The sequence below is a fragment of the Myotis lucifugus genome, unplaced genomic scaffold, assembly GCF_000147115.1.
Source record: "Myotis lucifugus unplaced genomic scaffold, Myoluc2.0 scaffold_171, whole genome shotgun sequence".
NCBI classification, from domain to species: Eukaryota; Metazoa; Chordata; class Mammalia; order Chiroptera; family Vespertilionidae; genus Myotis; species Myotis lucifugus.
In genome coordinates, this window is record NW_005871219.1 from 183554 (window position 1) to 209328 (window position 25775).

General features: G+C 42.1%; 1 protein-coding gene across 4 annotated transcripts in view; it reads left to right on the plus strand.

Moving 5' to 3' along the window:
- BLVRA (biliverdin reductase A) overlaps window positions 1–22679 on the plus strand; it is a 50269-nt gene extending 27590 nt beyond the window's left edge. For 3 of the 4 annotated variants that reach the window (XM_006096219.3, XM_014462157.2, XM_006096218.3), the window contains 4 exons: window positions 1297–1394; window positions 13788–13895; window positions 18839–19010; window positions 22320–22679. In XM_006096219.3, the coding sequence (XP_006096281.1) occupies window positions 1297–1394; window positions 13788–13895; window positions 18839–19010; window positions 22320–22569 (628 nt within the window). In that variant the 3' untranslated portion in view covers window positions 22570–22679. The remainder of the gene's footprint in view (window positions 1–1296; window positions 1395–13787; window positions 13896–18838; window positions 19011–22319) is intronic. The other variant, XM_014462156.2, reaches the window with a different exon arrangement.
- The last annotated feature ends 3096 nt before the right edge of the window (window positions 22680–25775 follow it).

Sequence of the window (25775 nt, forward strand, 5' to 3'; positions counted from 1 at the left end):
CTTCGGTGTTTTTTTTTTTCCTCTGTCTGGAAATGCTGACAGCCAGACAATCATGGCTGCACCTCTGTGCTTGTGTACCTGATCAGGTATCTGGGCTCAGCCACAGCTCATACTGCCCACTTCTGCAGCAATGCCCACAAAATTTTTTTGCTCCCCCCCCCCCCCGCCACCCCAGCTGAAAGGAGTGTCAGCCACAACCCGATTTCTCCCCTTTCTGGGCTGAGCCTCAGTGTGAGCCCCCAGCTATAAGGCTGTGTCTGTGGCTCGGCTCAGCATCTTTTCCTCCCTGTTTGCTCTCACTTGCCCACCTTTAAATGTTTCAATATATGACCTCTCCGGTGCATTTGTGCATTGAACAGGGAATCTTTTGTTAAATTATAGCTGTTTGAATAGTTTAAACTTCAAAGGGTCATCTCTCATGCTGCCATTCTTCTGATGTCATTCAACATTTTTTTCTCTAGCTATTGCATTGTAAGAATACATATAACATACAAAATATGTGGTAATAAACTATTTATATTGTTGATACAGCTTCCAGTCAAAAGTAGGCTAATAGTAGTTAAGTTTTGGGGAGTCAAAGTTACATGCAGATTTTCAACTGTGTGGGAGATTGGGGCATTGTTCAAGGGTAAACTGTAAACGTTTATATCCTAGAATATCTAGGGAACAATGTCCAAATTTCTGAGCACAGCATTCTAAATCCTTCACAGTTAGGCTCCCAGCTACTAGTATTACCTCATTTCCCTTTACTCCCTATAGCTCATGCTGAAATGCTTATCATGATCCAAATGAAAAAAGCCCCACAAAATGCCCAAACCCCTGCATATTCTACCTAAAATGAAATATGCTCGTTCCATTGCACCTGAAAAGTATTTGCTCATAATTCAAGAGTCAGTTCAGTTGTCATTAGTGAAATCTTTTTAGACTGCCTCAGACAGAGCTAGCTGCCATGGGTTTTGTAGTTTTCATTTATAGCTATCATGTGGTAACTGGCAATTCAGCTGTTAACGTGTCTTTATTTCTTCTCCAAAATAACTGGTAAGTAGAACCTGGTTGAATATGTGAGTGGTTGGATAAACAAATTTTTAAATTATCAGAGAGTCATTCTCTTATAGTATAGTAGAAAATAATGTGAGGTACAATTCATCACCCTTATCTCCTGGTTTTGATTCACCTGTATGGCACATTTGCACACCTAGACTTTGGTGCATTTATAACATATTGTACTCTTTCATGCAAGGCATTTCAGTGCAGCTTATTTGAAGTGTATTCTCTCTATATCTCTTGTTTCCAAAGGCAGTTCCTTAATGCTGGCAAGCATGTCCTTGTGGAATACCCTATGGCGCTGTCTTGGACAGCAGCTAAGGACCTGTGGGAGCTAGCTGAACAGAAAGGTGATGTATGTTCTATCTGTCTAGAGCACAGTCCCTCTTACTGAGTTACCATCACTAAGAATTCTCTGGTATCTATATTCCTTTATAGTTTATCCCCATATCAGATATATTACTGATACAAAAGGCTCGCAACACTCCCCACCTCACTACTGTAGGCACATTAAAGGGATATGTGGAGGGCCAACAGGGTGGAGGAATGGGTGGGAATTTGCAAACTTTTTTTTGAGATTTGTCAGCTTCTTTTATTCTAATTAAAATATGAATTAGTTTCCACCTATGGTAGTATCATGATATGATTTTAGTTTTATTTATGTGACATTTATATTGATAATGGAAAAATGCCCAGATCAGAGTAATGAATTGTTTTATATTCACATTTTGTAGTTTTTATTTTTTCTTAAAAGGAATACTATGTATAATATTATATACTAGACTTCTTGCTAATTACAAAAAATAAAATTGTCCCTTTGCAATTAAGAGCTCTGCTTTTACCATCCTAACCAAATGACTGCTAATATGGATCATTCTGACATTGTGAGCCATCTGGTGTGATGTATATAGCATCCACCATATACTTAAAATTAAATTAAACTTCAGTTTGCAGGAAACATAGGCATAATGGTGACCCCAAATAATAAAATCAAACAAACTAGAATGTGGAATACTCTGCAAGATAACAGGTTAAGTTTTTCAAGAAGATAATGTCCTACATGTAGTGAGTTACTTTTAAAGAGCACAAGATGAAAAGGAGGAAAAAAGAGTAACTTTACATGGGAGAAAATAGACAGAAACTGCCTAAGCCAGGTGGTCATGATATAGTGATAAGTCATGTTAATAGCATGTACTTGGTATGATGTGATGAGAATGTGATTACCCTTTTTCTAAAACACATTACCCCAGGCTAATTATAAGAAAAACATCAGAAAAATCCCAGTTAAGGGTCATTCTGCAAAATACCTGACTAGTACTCTTCAGAAATGTCAAGGTCATTAAAAACAGGAAAGCTAGCCCAACTGGTGTGTCTCAGTGGTTGAGTGTTGACCTATGTACCAGGAGGTCATGGTTGAATTCCTGGTCAGGGCACATGCCCAGGTTGTGGGCTCGATCCCAGTAGGGAGCATGCAGGAGGCAGCTGATCAATGATTCTCTCTCATCATTTATGTTTATACTAGAGGCCTGGTGCATGAAATTCATACACGGGGGTGGGGGGTTCCCTCAGCCCAGCTTGCACCCTCTCCAATTGGGGACCCCTTGGGGGATGTCCAACTGCCGGACATCCCTCTTGCAATCTGGGACCACTGGCTCCTAACTGCTCACTTGCATGCCTGCCTGATCGCCCCTAACTGCCTCTGCCTGCCAGCCTGATCACCCCTAACTGCCCTCCCCTGCCAGCCTGATCTCACCCCCAACTGCCCTCCCCTGCAGGCCTGATCTTGCCCCCAACTGCCCTCCTCTGCTGGCCAATTTGGTTCTGATTGGTCGGTTTCTATGCCAGTCAGCGTTAAAAGCTCCGCCTCCTAGGAAGCCATTGGCTCCCCACAGAACCGAGATTTGGTTCTGATTGGTCAGTTTCTATGCCAGTCAGCGTCAAAAGCTCCACCTCCTAGACAGCCATTGGTTCTTCACAGCACCCGCATTTGGTTCTGATTGGCCGGTTCCTATGTCAGTCAGCATCTTCGGGCCTATCTCTGGGCCTAATCAGAGAGGCTGGGCTGAACAGCAGCCCTTGCGGAGGCCGGGAAAGAAAGAAAGGCCCAGCTGCTGGTCAAGCCTGGAAAGAAAGAGGGAGAGAAAGAGAGAGGCAAGTACTGATCAACAGCTCTCACTGAGGCTGAGGATCAGACCCTGCCTCTCTCTCTGGGTCTCAGCCTCCTGGGCAGTCAGTGCTGGGTCGCCAGGCTACCCTGGGGCAGTCAGTGCCATGGCAACCCAGCGCTGACTGAAGGACTTCCCGGTTGGTCAGCCTTTGGTCGTGATTGGTCGTTATGACCCTGGGCTTTTATATATTAGGATATCTCTCGCTTCCTCTCCTTTCCTCTCTGAAATCAATGAAAATATTTTAAAAAATAAGTCCCATTTTTTAATTTTTCTTTTGTATTTCTTGCCCAAGAAGATATATTATAAAAAATATTGCTATGAGAAATGTCTAAGATTTTACTGCCTGGGTTTTCTTCTAGCAGTTTTATGGTTTCAAGTCTAACATTTAAGTCTTTAATCCATTTTGAGTTTATGCTTGTGTATGGTGTAAGAAGTTGGTTTAGTTTAATTTTGTTCTACATATCTGTCCAATTTTCTCAAAGACATTTATACTTTGAATGCCAGTTTGGGGACTGTTAAAAACAAGTTGAATGCCAGAGAGAGTGCATTATTGCAGATAGCCATCCGGAGAAGCAAGAGATTACAGGTTCTTGAGAACAGGGACAAACCTCTTTAATTTGGAAATTATACATATAATCCCAGAGATGATACATTCCCAGAAAAATTTTGGTAATCCCTCCTCCCCAAAATTTTTTTGCCTGGCTGAGTGGTGAAAGTCTCCTTTACAAAACTAGTCTGTAAAGACGGAAATGTGCCTGTTTTGTCCAGTATTCAAAACTCAACAAATAATCACAAGGAAAACAAAGAAAGAGGAAAACAGCCCAATGAAATATTTTCTGAAACTGACCCTAAGAAATGCAGATCTATGAATTACCTGAAAAAGAATTAAAAGCAACTCTGTAAAGGATACACAGTGAGCTAAGAGAGACCACAAACAAATAAACAAGAATCAGGAAAACAGTACATGAGCAAAATGAAAATATATCAACAAAGAGATGTAAACTATAAGAAGTACCAAACAAATTCTGGAGCTGAAGAGCCAACAAGAAGGGTTCAACAACAACCTTGATGAACCAAATGAAGAAAAGACCAAACTTGGATGGGTTATTTGAAATTTGATTCGTAAGGACAAAGAGAAAAAACAATGAAGAACACAGTGAAGAAATCTTAAGGAATTTAAGGAATACCATCAAGCAGATCAATATATGTCACAAAGGGAAAAGAGAGAAAAGGACAGAGAGCTTATTTAAAGAAATAATGGTTGAAAACTTCCAAAAAATTGACAAATGAAATGATATACAATTTCCAGAAACTTAATGAACTCTAACTAGAATAAACCTCAAGACTCACACCAAGACACATTATAATCACACCTTCAAAAGTCACATATAAGGGCAGACTCTTGAAGAAAAGCAAGAGAAAAGTGACTCATTATATTCAAGAAAGCTCCTTTAAGATTATCAGCAGAATTCTCAGCAAGAACGATGAAGGTCAGATGTATTCAAAGTATTGAAAGAAAAAAAAAATCTGCCAAACAAGAATACAATATTGAGCAGAACTGTCCTTCAGAAATGAAAGCAGAACTAAGACTTTCCCAGACAAACAAAAGCTGAGTGAATTAATCACCACTAGACCTACTAGTACCCTAGAAGAATTGCTAAAGGAAGTTCCTTCAAATTAAAACAAAAGGATACTAGGCAGCAACAGGAAGGCATACAAACTCATAAAAAGAGCTCCCTGGTAAAGGTAAAATGTAAAGACAAATACAGAAACCTGTAAGGGAGAACGACTACAGCGGAGTGGCAGCATGAGAAGTTCCCCTGGTCTTTCTTTTTGAAATTACAATAATTTGAACAGTGATAATTGAACAGAGAATTCCCTGCTGAATACAAACACATCTGAGAGATTTGTGCATTGAAACATCTGAAAGTGGGTGAGTGGGAGCAAGTGGGGAACGAGGCGGAGGAAGGGGGAGGGTAGAAGAGCAGAGATGGGTATTACAGATGCAGCCCTATGGGTCTTGAAAGAAGAGAGGAATCAGGTTGCCATCTGTATTTCCTGCAGCCCAGAGGAGCAAAGAGATATAGTGAACGTTCCTGCCAGAGTGGTTGGTATACAGTGCACTAAACCCAGTGACCGGTGCAGAAACGAAGCACAGAGATGCCGTTGTCTGGTGGCCCCTTAGTCAGGCAGAACAAGCCATGGAGCCTGGCCACCTCCCTTCACCCTTCCAGAGGTAGCAGCGGCCCTAGGAGAAGCTACAGCTGTGAGCACTGAGCTATAAAACACATTATATACAAACTCTAGGACTGGAGTGACAGAAGGATTTTTTACCCTGAATGTCAGGTACATGCGGCAGTTAATCCTAGTGATGGGTGGAGATACAGAGGTGAAGCAGCTGAGGTCTGGCAATTACTGTTACTGGGAGGACAAACCACAAGTGCAACAGCTGACCTCTGCCAGCTTACCACACCTCACCCTGGTGATTTCACAGGCTCGTAACACCGTCGTCCACCACATTCCCCCACAGCGGTGGTGCCTTGAGACCAAGGTGACCTGGTTACAGAAGAGACTAGGGGATACAGGACACTTTCAACCATTCTGCAGAGATCCCAGAAGCTAGAGCAGCACAAGAGAAACTAAGAAACTTGTCCTTCAGTGCCACCTTCTGGAAAACAAGATTTCTTGTCAACCTACTCGAGAAGTGACACACACACAAAAAAAAGCAGATCTCATTTCTGTAGATGCCTAGACAAGTAGGAATCTATGACATACCACGAACAACCAAGGTAATGAGGCAACTCAGAAAGAAAATGCAAATCTCTAGAAAATAAACTTAAAGACATAGAAATATGTGATTTAAATGACTGAGAAGTTAAGGTTGCAGTTCTGGAAAAACCCTCAATGAGATACAAGAAAACACAGGCAGTTTAATAAACTCAGAAGTAAAATCAACAAACAAAAGCAGTACTTTACTAAGGACATTGAAACTTAAAAAAAATAGAAATTTGATAAATAGTGATGAACTAGCAGGCTCAGGAAATAATGCTGACCAGTTGGAGAAAAGAATTAATGAAATTGAAGATAGAAATCTTTAAAGATTGGAGATAGTAATGATTGCAGATGGAAGAGAGAGACTTGAGAGTATATGAAAGAACTCTATGAGAACTATCTGACTCACTCAAAGAGACATATTAACACAATAGGTATACCAGAAAGAGTACAGAAGGAGAAGGGAGCAGAGGTCCTATTCATACAGAGAGTTGATGAGAATTTCCCAAACCTATGGACAAAGCTAGATGCTCGAATCCAAGAAGCAAACAGAACACCTAATTATCTCAATCCAAAAAGGCCTTCTCCAAGGCACATTGTATTAAAACTGTCAAAAATTAATAACAAAGAAAGAATTCTCAAGGCAACCAGGGAAAAGAAGAGAGTAAGCTCTAAAGGAAATCTCATTAGGTTATCACCGGATTTCTCAGCAGCAGCCCTACAAGCTAGGAGAGAATGGAATCAAATACTCAAACTATTGAAAGGGAAAAATTATCTATTGGTCAAGAACAATATATTCAGCAAAGTTATTCTTTAAATATAAAGGAGAAATAAAAACTTTTCCAGACACACAGCAGCCAAGGGAATTTACCACCTTAAGACCTCCATTACAGGAAATACTGAAACAAAAGGTAAAATTATACAAAACTATAAGCAACTATAAGCAAGATTACAAACAGTCAGACAGAAATAGGATATTGTAGCCCTTTTCCAAAACAGGATATTATACATTTAAATATAACTAAGGTTAAAGAAGGTTAAAATACTAAATAAAACAGAGGAAAAGACAGGATCTACTGCAATTTGGAAATTAACTCACAGCATAAATAAGGAAAATTCCTGACAAGAAAAATATAAAAGGGGAAGGGTAAAGGTCTGAATTTTCAAACATCTCTGGAGAAAAGATGCATTCAGAATAAAAAGGACTACTGTATATATGAAACTTTCTTTTGCATAAACTTAATGATAACCACACACACAAAAGTCTAAAATTAAAACACATAACTTAAAAAAAAGGAAACAGAAAAATTGTAGAATACCACCAAACTGAAACAACAGATAGAAACACAAGGATAAAGAAACAATGGGCCCTAGCCAGTTTGGATCAATTGATTAGAGTCAATTGAGTCATTGGCCTGTGGACTAAAGGGCCCTGGGTTCAATTCTAGTCAAGGGCACGTGCCTGGGTTGCAGGCTCCATCCCAAGTAGGGGGCATGCAAGAGGCAGCCAATCAATGATTCTCTCTCCTCATTGATGTTTCTATCTCTTTTTCCCTCTCCCTTCCTCTCTGAAATCAATAAAAATATATTTTAGAAAAAGAAAGAAAAAAACACAATGGACAGGGAAATAGGGAACACCTGCAATTATGCGGGGAGGGACCATAGGAGGTGGGCTAGCTGGGGGAGGTTGGCTGTGGGAGTTCACTGACCACCATGGGGCAGCTCCTGCATTGAGCATCTGCCCACTGGTGGTCAGTGTGCATCATAGCAACCAGAAGACCAGTTGTTCGCTCATTCGGTCGTTTGGTTGCTTAGGCTTTTATATATATAGTTACTTCAGTTGTCAGAGGATAGAATTATATTGTTCACTGCTTCAGTTGGTAGGGAGTAAAGATGGAGATCTCATCTTTAAATACGAAAAATTATTCTGAGAATTGTCCTGACATATTTATACAGGATACCATAGGAAACAGTCCCAGCATTGATTCTTATATAGTTGACTAGTGCTTGGTTAAATGTACTTTTTGCACTTTATATATCACAAATGGAATGGAAAACCTTGTTTTATGGATGCACATAAAATGTATCTGTTGGTGACCCAGGGCAGTTCATGGCCTGCTCTTCTGCTTCTCAGAATTCTTCTAGGATTAGTGTCTCTCAAGCCCCATCTCTCACTTCACCAGTCATACGGGATAGCTTCTGAGGTTTGACACACCTACATGTATAAAAGCCTAAGTGACTGGCTGACCAGCCAGTAGCTATGACCACCAGGGGGTAGATGCTCAGTGCAGGAGTGGAAACCACAGGCATGGAAACATGGAACAGACTGATGAATTGCAGAAGGAGGAGGGAGGGCAGGAAGAGATTAACCAAAGATTTTATATGCATTCTAGAGGCACGGATTCATGCACCAGTGGGGTCCCTCACCTGGACTGTGGGGATTGGGCCGAAACCGGCTCTCCAACATCCCCCTAGAGGTATGGATTGTGAGAGGGCACAGGCCAGGCCGAGGGACCCCCTGGTGCATGAACTTGTGTACCAGGCCTCTAGTTTAAATAATAACCAGGACAAACATTCTCTAGCACTTGCATCAATAGTGAAACTAGTTTCAGAGCTAGAACCCTTTGATGCAAGAATTGCTAAGAAATATGTCTTGTTTCTTCTACAGCAGCAACTCTGAATAGAACAAAACAAAGGACTTGAAGAAACGGAGTAATAATTCTGAGATTCATCTAAATAACTTAATGAATGACTTAAATCTAGGCATTTTGTAAATTGAGATGTCATTTTCATATGATAAAAAGCTGAGATTTTAAGTGCAAAGTTAAATGAATTTTGACAAAGTATAAACCAATGTAATTATTAATCCAGTCAAGATATAGCACATTTTATTACCCCAGAAAATTCCCTGGGGCTCCTTTCCTGTTAGTCCTTTGTCCCCACAGTGACATCGATGACTAATTGCCAGACCTCTCTTCAGATTACCTCTAAGCAAGTTCCTGTATTTCTTTTTTTTTTTGGTATCCTCACCCGAGTCTATTTTTTTCCATTGATTTGTACAGGGAGTGAAAGGGAGGAAGAGAGGGAGGAGAGAGAGAGAGAGAGAGAGAGAGAGAGAGAGAGAGAGAGAGAGAGAGAGAAAGAGATGCTCGAGAGAAACATCAATGTAGAGAGACACATAGATTGGTTGCCTCCCCCATGCACCCTAACCGGGACCAGGGGTCAAATTGGAAACCCATGTACATGCCCTTGACCAGGAATCAAACCCATGACCCTTTAGTGTGCAGGACAATGCTCTAACCACTTAACAACACTGGCCAGGACTGTTCCTATATTTCTTAAACATCATAATCCCATATATGCAAGAAAAAAAGCATATGAAAGAAAATGGTAATTGTGATTAACTGGTAGAATGGGGGGGGTTGTATTTTGTTCCAACATTTGCTCAATTTTCAACAGACATGAATTTATGTTTAGACTTTAATATTAAAATTAAATATATTTTTTGTTTTTTACCAGAGAATTACAACCATGAAAGTGGAACCCAGGGCAGTATGACAGGAAGGAAATGTACCAATATTTTAGTAGTGGTTCTTTCTGGTAATTAGGGTCCTGGGTATTTTTATTTCTTCTTTTTCTGTCAAATTTAAAAATACTCATTTATTACACCTATAATAGACAAAACACCCATACTGCTTATGTCAAAAACCTGCTGTAATATGTTTGAGGAAACAAATGATCTGGGAATTCAAGTCCATTAATTGCCAATTGCCCTCTTATTTTATTCTAAGAAGTTATCTTTTGTTTTTTTAAATAAACTTTTTATTGTTCACTGGAGGTCCAGTGCATGGATTCGGACTCGTGCACCCGTGGGGTCCCTCAGCCTGGCCTGTGCCCTTTTGCAATCAGGGACCCCTCGGGGGATGTAGGATTGCTGGTTTCAACCCGATCCCTGCAGGCCTGGGATTGGGCCAAAACCGGCAGTCCGACATCCCCCTAAGGATGTAGTAGTGCTCAAAGTGCAGGCAGCCGGGGAGGAGCCCGAGCCCAGGCCGGGCGCCACACTGCTCCCACTCACTCCGGACCCGCTGCACCTGCTGCTGCCTCTGCTTGGTAGCGCTGCCGCTGAGGCGGGAGAGGCTCATGCTGATGCAGCTGCACTTGCCAGCCGTGAGCCCAGCATCTGGTGCCTGTCAGTCAACTGAGCGGTGCTCCAGCTGTGGGAGTGCACTGACCACCAGGGGGCAGCTCCTGTGTTGAACGTCTACCCCCTGGTGGTCAGTGCACGTCATAGCGACCAGTCGACTGGTCATTTGGTTTCTTAGGGTTTTATATATATAGATAGTATTACAGATATCTTCCCTACCCCCTTTACCTCCATCTTCCCAGCCCTTACCCTCCCCGCTATGTCTTCACTACCCTATTGCACTTGTCCATGTGCTATGCATATCTATATATATAAAAGCCCAGCAACCAGAACAGTGGAACAACCAGAATGACCAGAATGACCGGTGGCTATGACGCCCACTGCAGCAGCCAACCAGCCTGATCTGGGCCCCGATCACCCCCTTCCCCGGCTGGCCCCACTGTCGATCGGCCCCCAACACCCTGATTGGTGGCGGGGCCGGCTGGCCATCCGCCTGCAGCCCTCTCCTTCCCCCCAGCCAGCCCAGCTCAATGGGCCCCCATCTGGGAGGGCTGGCCAGACCCCACCTATGCACAAATTCATGCACCAGGCCTCTAGTAAGTATTTAAGTTCTTTGGTTTATCTCTTCTCATCCCCTGTCATGTCATTTTTAACCTCTGCTCTGGACAGTTCCTCAGTCTTTCCTTGGTATTTAAAAAGATTACTAGCCAGTTATTTTGTATAATGTTCCTAAATTTGGGTTTGCCTGATATTTTTTCATAATTATTTTTGGGATATGCATCTTTTATAGAAATATCATAGAGGTGATCTTATGTTTTTTGCATTGCATCCTATCAGGTGCCATTCAATTTCAATTTGTCCATTATTGATGATATCATTTGATTAAGGTGGTGTCTGCTAGGCTACTCCAATGAAAGTTAATTTTTTCCCATTAATAATTAATGATTATTTTGTGGGGAGGTAGTTTGAAACCTGGTAATATTCATTATTTATCACACTTTCTGCTCATGTTTTTATATCAGTATGGCTTCCTTTTATACTCCATTTTCTTTTCTTTTTAAAAAAAATATATTGTATTGATTTTTTACAGAGAGGAAGGGAGAGGGATAGAGAGTTAGAAACATCAATGAGCAAGAAACATCGATCAGCTGCCTCCTGCACACCCCCTACTGGGGATGTGCCCGCAGCCAAGGTACATGGCCTTGACCGGAATCGAACCTGGGACCCTTCAATCCACATGTCGACACTCTATCCACTGAGCCAAACCAGTTAGGGCTATCCTCCATTTTCATTGTTTATTTTGATATTCAAATTTTTTCATATTCGGTCAATGGGGACCTCTTCATGCTACCTCTTGTCTCATGTTGTTATATTTCTGTCATTGTTTGAAATGGTTTATGTTCATGGTAAACTTTTTCTACCTCAGCCCTGCAACTAGACATTTTTTTCAAAGAGCCCTAATTCATTTAGTGGTAAATGGTATTTTTTAATTAAAATCTTTAAAAAATTGAGATATGATTGACACATAACATATTAGTTTCAGATATACAACATAATTATTACTTATATATATTGTGCAGTGATCACCACAAGTCTAGCTAAGATTTCTTACTACACATCATCATTTTTTTGTATCAGAACTTTTTTTTTTTAAATATATTTTATTGATTTTTTACAGAGAGGAAGGGAGAGAGATAGAGAGTTAGAAACATCGATGAGAGAGAAACATCAATCAGCTGCCTCCTGCACATCTCCTACTGGGGATGTGCCCGCAACCCAGGTACATGCCCTGACCAGAATCGAACCTGGGACCTTTCAATCCGCAGGCCGACGCTCTATCCACTGAGCCAAACCGGTTTCGGCTGTATCAGAACTTTTAAGATTTACTTTCTTAGCAACTTTCAAATACACAGGTAAGTACTAATTATAGTCACCATGCTGTACATTACATTCCCAAACTTATTTATCTTGTAACTGGAAGTTTGTACTTTTTGACCACCTTTTTTACCTTCTTTGCCTACTTCTCACCTACTATCTCTGGCAACCACCAATCTCTTCTCTGTATCAATGAGTGTTTTTGTTCCTTTTATTTTAGATTCCATATATAAGTGAAATCATATGATATTTGTCTTTCTCTGTCTGACTAATTTTACATAGTATAATGCCCTCAAGGTCAATATTGTCTCAAATGGCAAGATTTTCTTTCTATGGCTAAATAATATTCCATTGAGTATGTGTGTGTCACATTTTCTTTTTCCATTCATCCGTCAATGGACACTTAGATCCTTCCCATGTCTTGGCTGTTGTAAATGATGCTGCATTGAACATAGGGGTGCACATATCTTTTGACGTTTGTGTTTTTGTTGCCTTCACATAAATAGCCAGAAGCTGGATCATGTGGTAGTTCTATCTTTACTTGTCTGAGGAACCTCCATACTGTTTTTCACAGGCTGCATTAATTTATATTCCCAATAGGGAAGTAATTGATATTTTGATGCCAATATTTATATGCTAGGTGTGCTCATTGCTTTTTCTTTTCAGTTATCTTTGCTTCTAAGTCCTTTCAGTGAACTGACCTAAAGAAAATATGTATATGGATGTGTGTGTGTGTGTGCGCGTGCGCACTCGTGTGTATATGTGTATAATGTGGTTGCCACATTTATCACAATAGACTAGAGCATTGATTGAATGATAGAAAAACATCCAAAGATGCAGTTGAAAGATAAAATTTTCTTAATGACCATGGACATGGAAATGCAGAAATGGAAATATAGAAATTGTGCTGGAGAGAATACAACGTGCTCTGAAACATAGTTAAACTTCCCAGATGCCCAGCCTCCCCTCATGCGCATGCACATGATAGAATCACCACAGGAGAGAAGGGCTGTTCACTGTAAGAAGCTCTGACATTATTTATGGGTTAGGAGCGGGTGGGAGGAATCTCACTCTCCCACACACCTCACTCTCTGGAGACTCCGAAGACTTCCCGCCCACTCAGTGAGGTGCAGAACAAGCCCAGTAAGTTCTGCAGTGTTTTCTGTGGGTCTGGGTTAAGCAAAGGTTGGTGAGTATCTTCCGATGGCCCAGATTTCTCTCTTTGTTTCAATGAAAGTGTAGATCATAACCACACTTTGCACTTAATTACAAAATAGTTTGGGTTTGTTATGAAATTCCTGGCTTAGATATGAAAAAGCCGTTAGAGCAAAAATTTTTAAATGGTTTTCTTTTAGAATTAAAAAAACATATAAATATTAAGGTTTTATTTTCCCTCTAACCCAGATAATTTAAAAAGTCATCTGTTCTTTTCAATTCTTTGAAATAAAGTCTAGTTCTAGCTTCTTTCCTTTAATCTCGACAACCCCTTTTCTTCTTTTTGTATCTTAGAATATTATGCTACACCATTCTGATATTTTCCTGATCCCATCTTGCCTTTGAGGCAGGTGGATATAATCTTGCTTTCTTAGATTGTTATTCCTGTTGTAATTTTAGAGTTGGCACTACCTACAGCTGGGGTGTTTAAACGTGTAGTGGTCCCCAAATTTGTTTTGAGGTCTGTATATTCTTCTGTGCTGGGGAAACACAGATTCATGCTCTGGGATGCACAGCTCTATGCAATTGATGATGATTGCCTTTCTGTTCCATTTTTGTCGTCACAGGGAAAGTCTTGCATGAGGAACATATTGAGCTCTTGATGGAGGAGTTTGCGTTCCTGAAAAAAGAAGTGGTGGGGAAAGACCTGCTGAAAGGATCTCTTCTCTTCACAGGTCAGTTTTAGGTGGATCACAGGTCACGTGTAACTGGTGGGGCCAGGATGCCAGATGGTTATTTCCTAGCTCAAGTCTAGAGGGTGAGCTTGGATTTATTTCTACTAAAGACTCTCTGACTGAGGCCAGTTTAATTTATTATGCACCTACAAACAATAAAAATATCTAATTTTCCTTTTTGTTCTCAAATGAGACTGAATTGCTTGGTGTGCTTAGGTAAAAAGTGTATTAAAAATCATAAGCATTGTTATGCCACTGTCCCCGTCTACTAAGCAGAGTTTTGCCTCATGAAATCTTAACAAGCTGCAGATTATTTTTTCACAGGAAGTTGAAAGTGAAACCTCTTTTAAAAAAGGATGGAGGGAAAGGTTCTTGGAGAGGAGAATGTCTCTTTGTGGAGCAAATAGAATATGCTAGCCCCCTTTCCTCCCACAAGTTACAGGGACATGGACTGTGGCCAAAATTTGGATCTACTATATATTTGGCTGTTTACTCTGTGTTGGTAGTTCTTCGAGCACCTCCATTAGTAACAGGAAATGAGCCTCCTGGAGCCGCCTCCTCTTGTAGTCGCCTTTGGATGGACACCTTGTCTTTCCACACCCTTACCTGGGTTCCTTGTCTGGCCACCTCCCCTGAGAGCTTTCATGAAAGAAATAAAACCCTGATGCGGCCTGGCATTGCTTTTCCCCCCCATTTCTCAATTGGCCAAAACGTATGGGTGGACCTGGTGATTATTATGCTGAACATAATAATCAAACAAACCAGTCAGAAAAATACAAATCCAACATGATCTCACTTACTAGTATATGTGGAGTCTAATGATTGATTGAGTAGGTAGTGATTTTTTTAAAAATATATTTTATTGATTTTTTTTTACAGAGAGGAAGGGAGAGGGATAGAAAGTTAGAAACATTGATGAGAGAGAAACATCGATCAGCTGCCTCCTGCACACCTCCTACTGGGGATGTGCCCGCAACCAAGGTACATGCCCTTGACCAGAATAGAACCTGGGACCTTTCAGTCCACAGGTCAACGCTCTATCCACTGAGCCAAACCGGTTAGGGCAGAGTAGGTAGTGATTTTTAAATTTATCTTTTTTTTTGTTTCTATTAAAAAATTTTAATGTAGATATTGCAGGTGTCCCCCTCCCCACCCCCTTTGCCCACCTCTACACCCCGCCACCCCATCCCTTATGCTTCATCAAACTGTTGTCTGGGTCCATGGGAGATATATATATATATATTCTTTAGTTAATTCCTTTATCTCCTTTAGACAGTCACTCCCACCCACACCCCCTCAGACGTCAGCCAGTATGTTCTGTGTGTCCATGCTTCTGATTCCATTTTGTTCCTTCATTAATTTTGTTCCTTAGATTCCACATATTAGAGCAGCCGTGGGCAAACTACGGCCCGCGGGCCGGATCCGGTCCGTTTGAAATGAATAAAACGAAAAAAATAAAAGACCGTACCCTTTTATGTAATGATGTTTACTTTGAATTTATATTAGTTCACACAAACACTCCATCCATGCTTTTGTTCCGGCCCTCCGGTCCAGTTTAAGAACCCATTGTGGCCCTCGAGTCAAAAAGTTTGCCCACCCCTGTATTAGAGAGATCTTATAGCATTTGTCTTCTTTGACTGGCTTATTTGGCTTAGCATAATAATCTCCAGGTCCACCCATGCTGTCCCAAAGGATAACAGTTCCTTCTTTTATATAGCGTCATTGTGTAAATGTACCACAGCTTTTTTATCCACTCATCTACTGATGGGCACTTAGGCTGTTTTAGATCTTGACTATTGTAAACAATGCTGTTATAAATAAACATGGGGATGCAAAAATTCTGATTGGTGTTTTAGGATTCTTAGCATATATTCCCAGAAGTGGGATCACTGGGTCAACAGACAATTCCATTTTTTAATTTTTGAGGAAACTCCATACTGTTTACCACAGTGACTACTCCAGTCTGCATTCCCACCAGCAGTGCACAAGGGTTCCCTTTTCTCCACATCCTCGCCAGTATTTGTTTCTTACTTTATTGATAGTAGCCATTCTGACAGGTGTGAGGTGGTACCTCATTGTAGTTTTAATTTGCATCTCTCTGATGATTACTGACTTTGAGCATTTTTTTTCACATGTCTATTGGCCATGTGCATGTCCTCTTTGGAGAAGTGTCTATTCATGTCCTTTGCCCATTTTTTAATTGGATCATTTGTCTTCCTGATGTTGCATTGTATACATTCTTTATACCCTTAGTTCTAGGAGTTCTGTTCAGCTTAACTTTTGGCATTTTAATTATGATTTGTGTTGGTCTAAGTTGTTTAGGATTTTATGTTTGGGACACTCTGTGCTCCCTGAAATTGTATGTGTATTTCCTTCACCAGATTAGAAAAATTTTCCATTATTTTTTTTTCAAGTAGGTTTTGCTGTCTTTCTTCTCTTTCTAGTACCTCTGTGAACACATGTTGGTATGCTTGATGTTGTCCTAGAAGTTTCTTAATCTGTCCTTATTTATTTGATTCTTTTTTCTTTTTGCTGTTCAGATGGGATGTTTTTCTTTGTCTTTCTAAGCTGACTTGAACCTCTGCTTCATTCGGTCTACTGTTGATTCACGTTCTTCATTTCAGTTATTGTGTTCTTTGTTACTCATTGGCTTCTTTTTATATTTTCATTTTTATGTTTATTCTCTGTTGAAGTTCTCAGTGGGTTCATCTCTCTTCCCCTAAGTTCACTGAGCATCCTTATAACCGGTGTTTTGAACTCTGCACATGTTAGATTGCTTGTCTCCATTTCATTAAGTTCTTTTTCTGGAGGTTTTTTCCATTTGGGGCATAGTTCTTTCTCTCCTCATTTATGCTGCCTCTCTGTGTTTGTTTCTGTGTATTCTGTTGATCTGCTACATTTCCAGTTCTTAGAAGAATGGCCTTATGTGGTACGTGTCCTGCGGGGCCCAGTGGTACAGTCTCCCTGTCACCTGGTTGGGTTCTCTAGGTCTTTCCTTTGTGTGGATTGTGTGCCCTTGGTGGTAGTTGAGTCTTTATTGCTGTTGTGATGTCAGTGGGAGGGGCTTACCCTGAGGCTGACAGGCAATGGGGAATGTCTGTGGCTACAGCAGATGAGCTGTTGTGCAGGGCCTGGCCCGTGGAGTGGAATTTGTTTTAGCGGGGCTCTGCTCCTGCTGAACCTGCCTTTAGGGTTTGGCATTTGTGGGGCTGGTTGGGTGATCCTTTGTTTTGTTCTGAACCTGGCCACCAGGTATAGTGCTTCTGGGGCCTTTGTGGGGGGGGGGGTGGTAGGGAGGCTCTGGTTCGGGCCAAGGTCAGCCACTGCCTGTGTCCTGCCCAGGGCTACCTGGTAGGAGGTACAAAGTGATCTGCAGAAGGTTGCCACCTGTGCTTGGCTTGGAGGCACCTGGGAGAGGCTAAGTAGAGAACTGATCCAGCTTCCACTAGTTTCTTGTTTAAGGCAGCTTAGCAAGTGGTAATGAGCCTGCTGGGGCCAGATGCGACTTGTTTGGTATTTTTGAACTTTAGAGATATTTCAGGAACATGCACACTGCGACCTGAGGTGGCCAGTCTGTTTGGGAAAGAGGTTGGGGCAGGAGCATGATTTTGGTCGGTCAGGATTCAGGGAATCACCAGGGAAGGGTGATTGGTGTTAAGTAGTTTAGTGGATAGCTTAGATATTGTGCCTGTTGAGCTTCAGGCTGGGTGTGGGGGGGACTCAACAAAGGAACAGTGGTGTCCACCAGCACTTCTGTCCTTGTATTGAGCCACCCTAACCCCTGCCCCTCCAGCTCTCACCCTAAAGTTAGTAAATCCAGCCCCCCTTTCCCGTATGTCCCTGCCACTTTTCATGCTGCTGCCCCAGTGCTGGAGATCAGAACAAATTGCGTTTAAGTAAGTGAGTCTGTGCATAGGTCTCCAACAGCCCTTCATCCCACTGCCATCCCCACAGTTAGAAGTTGTGGGGGCTTTGTTTCCTGGCTCTGAAGCCTTAGGCTGGGGAGCCTGGTGTGGGGCTGGGACTGCTTGCTCCTCAGGAGTTCTCCACAGCTGAGAGAGCCCTCCCATTTCTTAACTCCAAACATGGATGTGGGGCCTGTCCAGACCAGCTCTCTGCCTCTCCCACAGTCTCCGGTGGCTTCTTCTTTATACCCTTAGTTCTAGGAGTTCTGTTCAGCTACTCTTCAGGTGGTTCTCAACGATGGGTCTTCTATAATTTTAAGAAAGATTTGGTTTATAGAGCAATGTAATGGATATGAAGTCTTTTAAATCTAGGTTATGTTTAAAATTTAGGCTGAGGAAAAGAGGAGCTGTATCTTGAATAGATTTATCACACAGATACTCTTGAATATAATTTTGCTCAGGAAAGTAGATTAAGAAAACACTTAACACTATGTCAATTTTCTTGATGTTGACATAGTTTCTGGATATTATAGTTTTCTTCTCAGTTATCATGAAACTTTTACCTTCTTGCCATGTATACAGATAGTTAGATTGTACATATATAAACATAATACTTGAGCTGAATATGTTGATTTCTTACTTCTTCAACTCACTAACTGATGAGGATACTTATTATTGGTATATATGTGTCTGTGTATAGTATATGTGCACATACATATTAGAAATCTGAAACATTTTTATTAGCCCATTGATTAGATGGACTGCTGTTCCCAATAAAATGTTTTATTATACTAACAAAACCAAATCTAATAAACAAGAAAAAATTGAGACACTTTTATGAAAGGGTTTACATTCAAGCACCTGAGTTTTCATCAGTGTGATTCGTCATCTTGCACCCCATGTGGTAAGGCGAGGCTGGGCTGTCCTGATCACCAGCCACAAGGGTTACTCCCTACCATACCCACGTGTGTCCTGCCCCTGCTCTCCAGCTGTCAGTCCTTTACTTCCTGCTTCCCACCGTGTTTGTAATTCCCACAGCTGGCCCATTGGAAGAAGAGCGGTTTGGTTTCCCTGCTTTCAGCGGCATTTCTCGCCTGACCTGGCTCGTCTCTCTCTTCGGGGAACTTTCTCTCGTGTCTGCCACTTTGGAAGAGCGAAAGGAAGATCAGTACCTGAAAATGACTGTGTGCTTGGAGACAGAGAACAAACGGTAGGTTGTGGGAAACCGTGAAGAGAAGGAAACTTAAGGACATTCTCCTGTGATCATCAGGGTGAATCTAGAGGGAACCTGGTGGGCCTACACCCTTAGCCCCAACCCTACAAGGGCTGCCTGCTTTTGCTAACAGGACAGTTACTGAGATTTCACGTACATTGCTCTATTTCATCTTCACAGAAGCTTTGAAAGGTAAATAAGACAAACATGATACCCTTGGCTAGTAAGTAAACAGAGACTTACAGAATTTGAGCAGGTTGCCTGAGCCATACAAGTAAGCAATATCAGACCTAGTAGCTTCTGTGGCCTGAATATTTCCCAAAATCGTATATAATAAAAGTATAATATGCAAATCGACCAAACTGTGGAACAACCAGTTGGCGGGGGGAAGAGCCGGTGAGCAGGTGGTGCCAGGCCAGCAAGGCGCATGCCAGTGGGCAGAGGGAGGGAATGGCGATGGGGGGGGGAGAGGGAGGCCAGGTGGCAGCAGTGGCGAGGTGATGGGGGTGGCGCCATCCCCTAATCACCCATCCGGTCACCTCCTACAGAGGGAGGCTGGATGGCAGCAGTGGGGGTGATGGGTGGCAGCAGCGGGGTGATGGGGGCAGTGCCATCCCCTGATCAGCCGGCCCGGTCGCCTCCGCAGTAGGACATCCCCTAAGGACTCCCGGACTGTGAGAAGGAGAAGGCCGGGCTGAGGGACCCTCCCCCCGCAGTGCATGAATTTTCGTGCACTGGGCCTCTAGTTTTATTATAAAAGTTTCAGACATATGGTGAGGTTGAAAGAATTTTGCAGTGAACACCCTTACAAATACCACCTAGATCCTGCCATTAATATGTTACCTTGCTTGCTTATCACATGTCCAAAATTCGTCTCTCAGTGTGATCAAAATTTAAGGTTCTGTTTATTTATCATCACATCATACTGTCATACTGTTCCCCAAATATTCTGATTATTTCTCATACCAAGTCTTTTTCAACAAAAACACATTTATAAATTTCCTTTAAAAGTATTTCAGCTCTGTAAAATATTTAAAACAGCTCAGGTTTTAGAGTTCCTATGTGTATTTCCAGGTAGGTGGATCTCTTGGTAGTAAAATAAACTGACCATTGGGTTATTTTAAAAAAAGAGAAAATTATTTTATTTCCTGAGTGAAACCTGATGTCCATTTTGAGGAGTCTCCTCTTTGCTAGGAAAAGGCAGAGGTAACAGATGACGGTGAAACATGCAGATCTTGGCTGTACAGCATGTGGAGTGATAGCAGGGTGGCCCCAGCTCTGATGCTGGCCATGTGGAATTGCAGCCGTGTCCACTGGCAGGTGCTGTCCCCTGTGTGCAGAGCTAAAGGTAGCTCAGGGTGCTGCAGGAGTGCAGGGAACGGGCACCTGGAAAGGTTAGATCGTGCTTCTCAGAGGAGGAGGTGCTGTGCTTGGTCGTGGAGTGGGAATCAGACAGGAAACAAGAGCTGACTCTCATTGCAAAGCATTGGGTGAAGGTTGGGCAGGTGGCAAATTCCACAGTTTTTTAATGCATGTAATACTCTCCACCTCACAAATGGCATTTTTAATTTCACCAGCATCACCACCACAACGTAGGTAAAGATGTGTACTCCTTATTTATTTTTACCGTTAGGAAGTTGAAGTGGAGGAAACATCCTGCCATATTGTATTCCCTCACATTCTAAGGCTGTGTGTTACATGGAGGGGTCTGAGAAATTCTCTTAGGTAGATTAGAGTATTTGGAGTATCTCAAGTGGTTTTTGTCTGGTGTTAAAGCAGTTAATAAGGAGCATTGATATTCATCTTTGTCATCACATTCTGGAATGTTTGTGAAGGCTGTATCATGAGTTTTAAAGCTAGCCACAGGTTGACAGTAATATCATGTCACTTGTCATCTCTACCTCAATAAAGCAAACACAAAACAAAATCCTAAAAATCTAGCTATGAAATTAACTGTTTTTTAAATATATTTTTATTGATTTCAGAGAGGAAGGGAGAGGGAGAGAGAGATAGAAACATCAATGATGAGAGAGAATCATTGATCGGCTGCCTCCTGCATGCCCTACTGGGGATCGAGCCCGCAACCCAGGCATGTGCCCTTAAACAGAATCGGACCTGGGACCTTTCAGTCCACAGGCTGACGTTCTATCCACTAAGCCAAACAGGCTATGGCTAAAATTAACTTTTTAGAAGAATTTATACCAACTTTTTGATAGAGTTTATAATAATTATGTATTTTTTTTCATTTGAGTCAACCAAAAGAATTTCAGTTGATAGATTTGTACACCTTACAAGTTTACTAATTTAATTTAATTACTGTTTACTAGAGTCTTTGCCTGACATGAATGTGAACATCGCATTTATGGGTTGGTGTTGATTCACACATGGATCATGTTAGTGGCTTCCAGAACAAGCAACTTGCTGAACTACAGTTCTTTAAGCAGATGGGTCCCTCCCTGCATGGTTTACAGACCCTGTGGGGTAGTGTGCTGTGTGAAGAAAGCCTTTTATCCTATGCGTGCAGCTCTTGCTTCTGACTCTGCCTGGGAAGAATGCTTTGGGATCTGCGAGCCACTTTTCTTTCTCCCCCAAATCTTTCCTTAGTCTGCAGGCCAGATTTTATAAGTAGATATTTTTCCAGGCCTTGTCACTGCACATGAGGAGCCTCTGTCGGTTGTTTCCAGATACAAATTGTTAAGTTGCAGCTATCCTCAAACAGCAGAGTGGCATGGAGCAGAGCCACAGCAGGAGATGGGGAGAGGGGGAGGCATGATCTTCTAAGGCCACAACAGAAGAACTAGCAAAACAGGGATCGTTACTTGAAACCCTGTTGTACAATTGCTAGAATTCACTCATGTTTTTGTCCGGCATGTGCTGGTGTCATAGTCTTCTTTGAGAAGGTAATGAAGGAATCCTTTCCCATAAAAATGCACATACGCATGGGAAGAATTTTCACAAAATCTCAGGTGGTTCATGGATTGCCTGTAGTTCCTATCTGTCTCCCCTAGAGGGACCTATAAGACTCAGAGTAAAAACTCCTGAATAACTAAGTGGTGTTCACAAAAAGCATTGCATGAATTCCCGTCTGTGGCAAAATTAAAGGACTGTTTGGCACTAAAGTTGGAAATGATCACCCATGACCTTTGGGAGGCTGCTGGAGGTTGAGTTGCCACCTTAGCCACCCCGGGGAGCAGCAGCTGCAGGGAAGGTGGCTACAAAACAAGGACCTGTTCCGGGGAGGCAGCAGGCAATCCCTGGTGCCCCCGTGTACTGTCTAACAACATCACGGTTCTTCTGTTTTTGCAGCCCGCTGACATGGATCGAGGAGAAAGGGCCTGGTCTAAAACGAAACCGGCATTTAAGCTTCCATTTCAAATCTGGGTCCCTGGAGAATGTGCCCAATGTAGGAGATAATAGGAATATTTTTCTGAAAGATCAGACTATATTTGTCCAGAAACTCTTGGGCCAGATTTCTGAAGTGGAACTGGCTGCTGAAAAGAAACGCATCCTGCACTGCTTGTGGCTCGCGGAAGAAATCCAGAAATGCTGTGGCTAAAAGAGAAAAAGAGAGCAGCGGGCTCTTGCGACGTGAAACCATAGTTTGATGTTTATCGAGAGTTGATTTTACCTCTATTCTTGCAATTAAACACGTCTTGGGGAAACAGGTTTCGCTTACTGTCACTGGTTGTATTGGGCGTGGTATTTGAGAGTAGAGGCACATGTGGGGGTGAGGAAAGAACTCCGCTTGCTTACGCTGATCCAATGCTTTGTGTGCCTGATTTCATTTACGTTTTCCAACCACCCCATTAGAAGGGGATTACCTGTCTTGTTTCCGTTAGTCTATTGGAAAGTCTTGCTTTCAACCCCACTCAGGCACTCCACCACTACAAAACAGTCCCATGAGCCTTAGTCCCTGCTTTAGGGCATTTTATTTTCTCTCACAAACTTTCACTAGTCGGCTATGCTAAGTACGCGGGTTTCTTAAAATGAATGAGACGTAGCCACTGCCCCCAGTAACTCACAGTGTCATAAAGGAACCAGTTACATAAACCGGGTCATTGTAATGTAGTAGGTTCAATAAAATAAAGATATATCCCTGGCCATCTGGAAAGGAGTTCAGGGAGATACTGACCATGAATAAGTCAGCTGTGTAAAGCTGAGAGCAGGGCCTTCCTGCAGGGAGCTCACATAAGGAAATAGAAGCAGCCTGGTGAGTGCCATGGGGACACTTACTGGAAGAGGGAGGCCCAGAGAGGCAAGTCTTAGCCTGGAGGACCCTTCAGCCAGGTGAAGGCGCTGGCATGTTATTTATCAGGCAGTGCAGATGCACTGAAAGGTGTCATTTAATAGGGGAGTGGCATGGTCAGTTGAGAGCCAACAGATATGTTTGTGCTTTCGGTCTTTGCCCTGTCTGGACTTGTCCCTGATGTCAAATCAGACTCTGCTGAACTTGAGGACCAATCAAGTCCCAGGAAACTGCTTTTTTGTTTCATCGGAGGTCCTATTGCATTTTCTTCAAAGCTGGGTTAGCTTTCTTGCTTCTGTAAATCCTCCACCTTGTTTTTTGCCTCCTCCTCACTTGCCATTAACCAGTTCAAAATCTTTGAGGTCATTGATGGAGGCAAACTCTATTTTTGTACCTGTTTATATTATTCCATCACCATAGTACATCAAGGTAAATAAAGCAAATATATTAATTTAAATATTTTAAAGCCTTATGGTTATTCTTATATTTGCCATATAAAATAATTTGTAATAAATATTAGTCAATTTATTTTCTTGGTTTGTTATATACATCAAATGTCCCTTAAGGTCAGGGAATATTATATTGTATTTATTTTTGTATGCTGTGCAGCATCTAGTCTGAGGTAAATATTAAATATTTTATGATTAAAATGTAGTGCAAAAGATACTCCCATTTGGGTTTGATAATTGCTGTTTTAATATTATTAACCCTACTTGATATTGGAAGTGGGGGTATTCAAAGAAAACCAGAACTGGATGGACAGCAGAGTTGTATAACCAGATTTTATTCAGGACTATTGCAATAGAGGAAAAGAGACCTCAGTATACAGCTGGACTCAGTTCCAAATATAACATAGACTAGTGGGGATTGATACCCAAGGAGCAGGGCAGGGGGCAGTAGATGTGAAATTAATAAGAGGAAACATCGGGGGTAAGGGGAGGATTCTGGCTAAACCATCTTGACACGATCCTTACAGAAGGCATGTCAACCTGATCAGATACCTGGTGTGGGGATGAAGAATTTAATCATATATTAAGGGTGGGGATTTTTACTAAACTGACTAAAATTAGGTGATGAGAACAGACATGGAAGTTCCAAGGTCAAGGCCTAACTGAGAAGAAAGTTTAGAGGAGCCTGGTTCAAGGAGAGACTTTTTCTTTTCTTCTTTTTTCGTCATGGGCTATGTGATTACTAATTGATACTGGTAATTACTTATCTCAAGCTTATTTTGTGTTTGGTCAAAAGATAAAAAATAAAAACATCCATTAATTTTACTAATTTTAAAGAACTGCGGAGGGACAAAGAGTGGAAGATGAAAGAACAACCTAGAGAGACGACGGGCCGGCAGCCTTGCTTACTCTTCTGTGTGCAACTGCTTTGGGGCCTGCTGGAGCCATGCTGGATATACCCACTGCTTCCTCCACAGGCCACTCCCACCCCCTACTTACAGCGTCTCCCCCAAGGTGTCACAGAAGACACCACAAGTATCTCTTAATCATTGGCCCAAAGTGCCGCAAGATTGTGGCCTTCATTTTCTCCCTGCCATAAGGCTCTCCTGACTTCCTTGGAAGGCCTGGTGAGTAAATGGGGATTTGAGGTCTGATATTTCAGAACCAAGTAGCCTTTTGATCCAACTTGAAAAAAAAAGCAAACACTTTTATCCAGCTGTACCAATGCTTATAAGTGTTGGAGTGTCCTCTAGGAGGAAAGTGACTTAAAGTGGTGCCTTGAACTCTCTCTTCCCCTCGCCCACTTCTCCCTGGCAGAAGTAACTAACTGGTAAAGCTGACAAAGAGACTAAACGCACAAGTTCAGCAACCATTTTTACACACTTGAACTCTCTGCTTGTCCATGTGGTAGGCTCTTCCTCTGTGGTGAGGTGGCCTGAAGCTTTGAAGAAAAAGTAAGTTACTCTAAGACAGGGAAGATTAGCAAACCCATTTGCCTGTAGACGCCAGCTACATTTCCCAATCAGCTTTAAAAAGAAAAAACTTCATCTCACAGGCAGGGTCAGGATGGTGGCATAAGAGGAGGCAGTTTGTCCCCTCCCATGAGCACACCAAATGGACATCTATATTTGGAGCAATTATTACTGAGAGATAGCTGAAGAGTTTATGCACACACACAAAAGAGAGAGCACAGAGAAGATTGAGTAACCACCGGAGCTCTCCAGGATCTGCGGGAAACCACTAAGTGCAGAAGATCTGGTGAGCACCATTCTTTGCGTCCTCCCTGCACTTGGATAACATGAGTTAGATCTCTCTATTCAGGTGCTCCGGCCAACCTGCAAGGGCACCACAGTGCATCCCCAGCCACCCCTCCTGAAAAGAGCCCCATCAATAACAAGAGTGTCATAGCAGATGCTATGACATGTCCATATGGGGCTTAACCCACAGTGTCCAACAGGGTAGAGAGGCATGTGTGCACCAGGCCACCGCTGCGCACACCCACGGTGCTGCCCCAGCTGGTGAAAAAGCAGCACGAGCATGCACTGCAGCACAGGCACTCACAAGGCT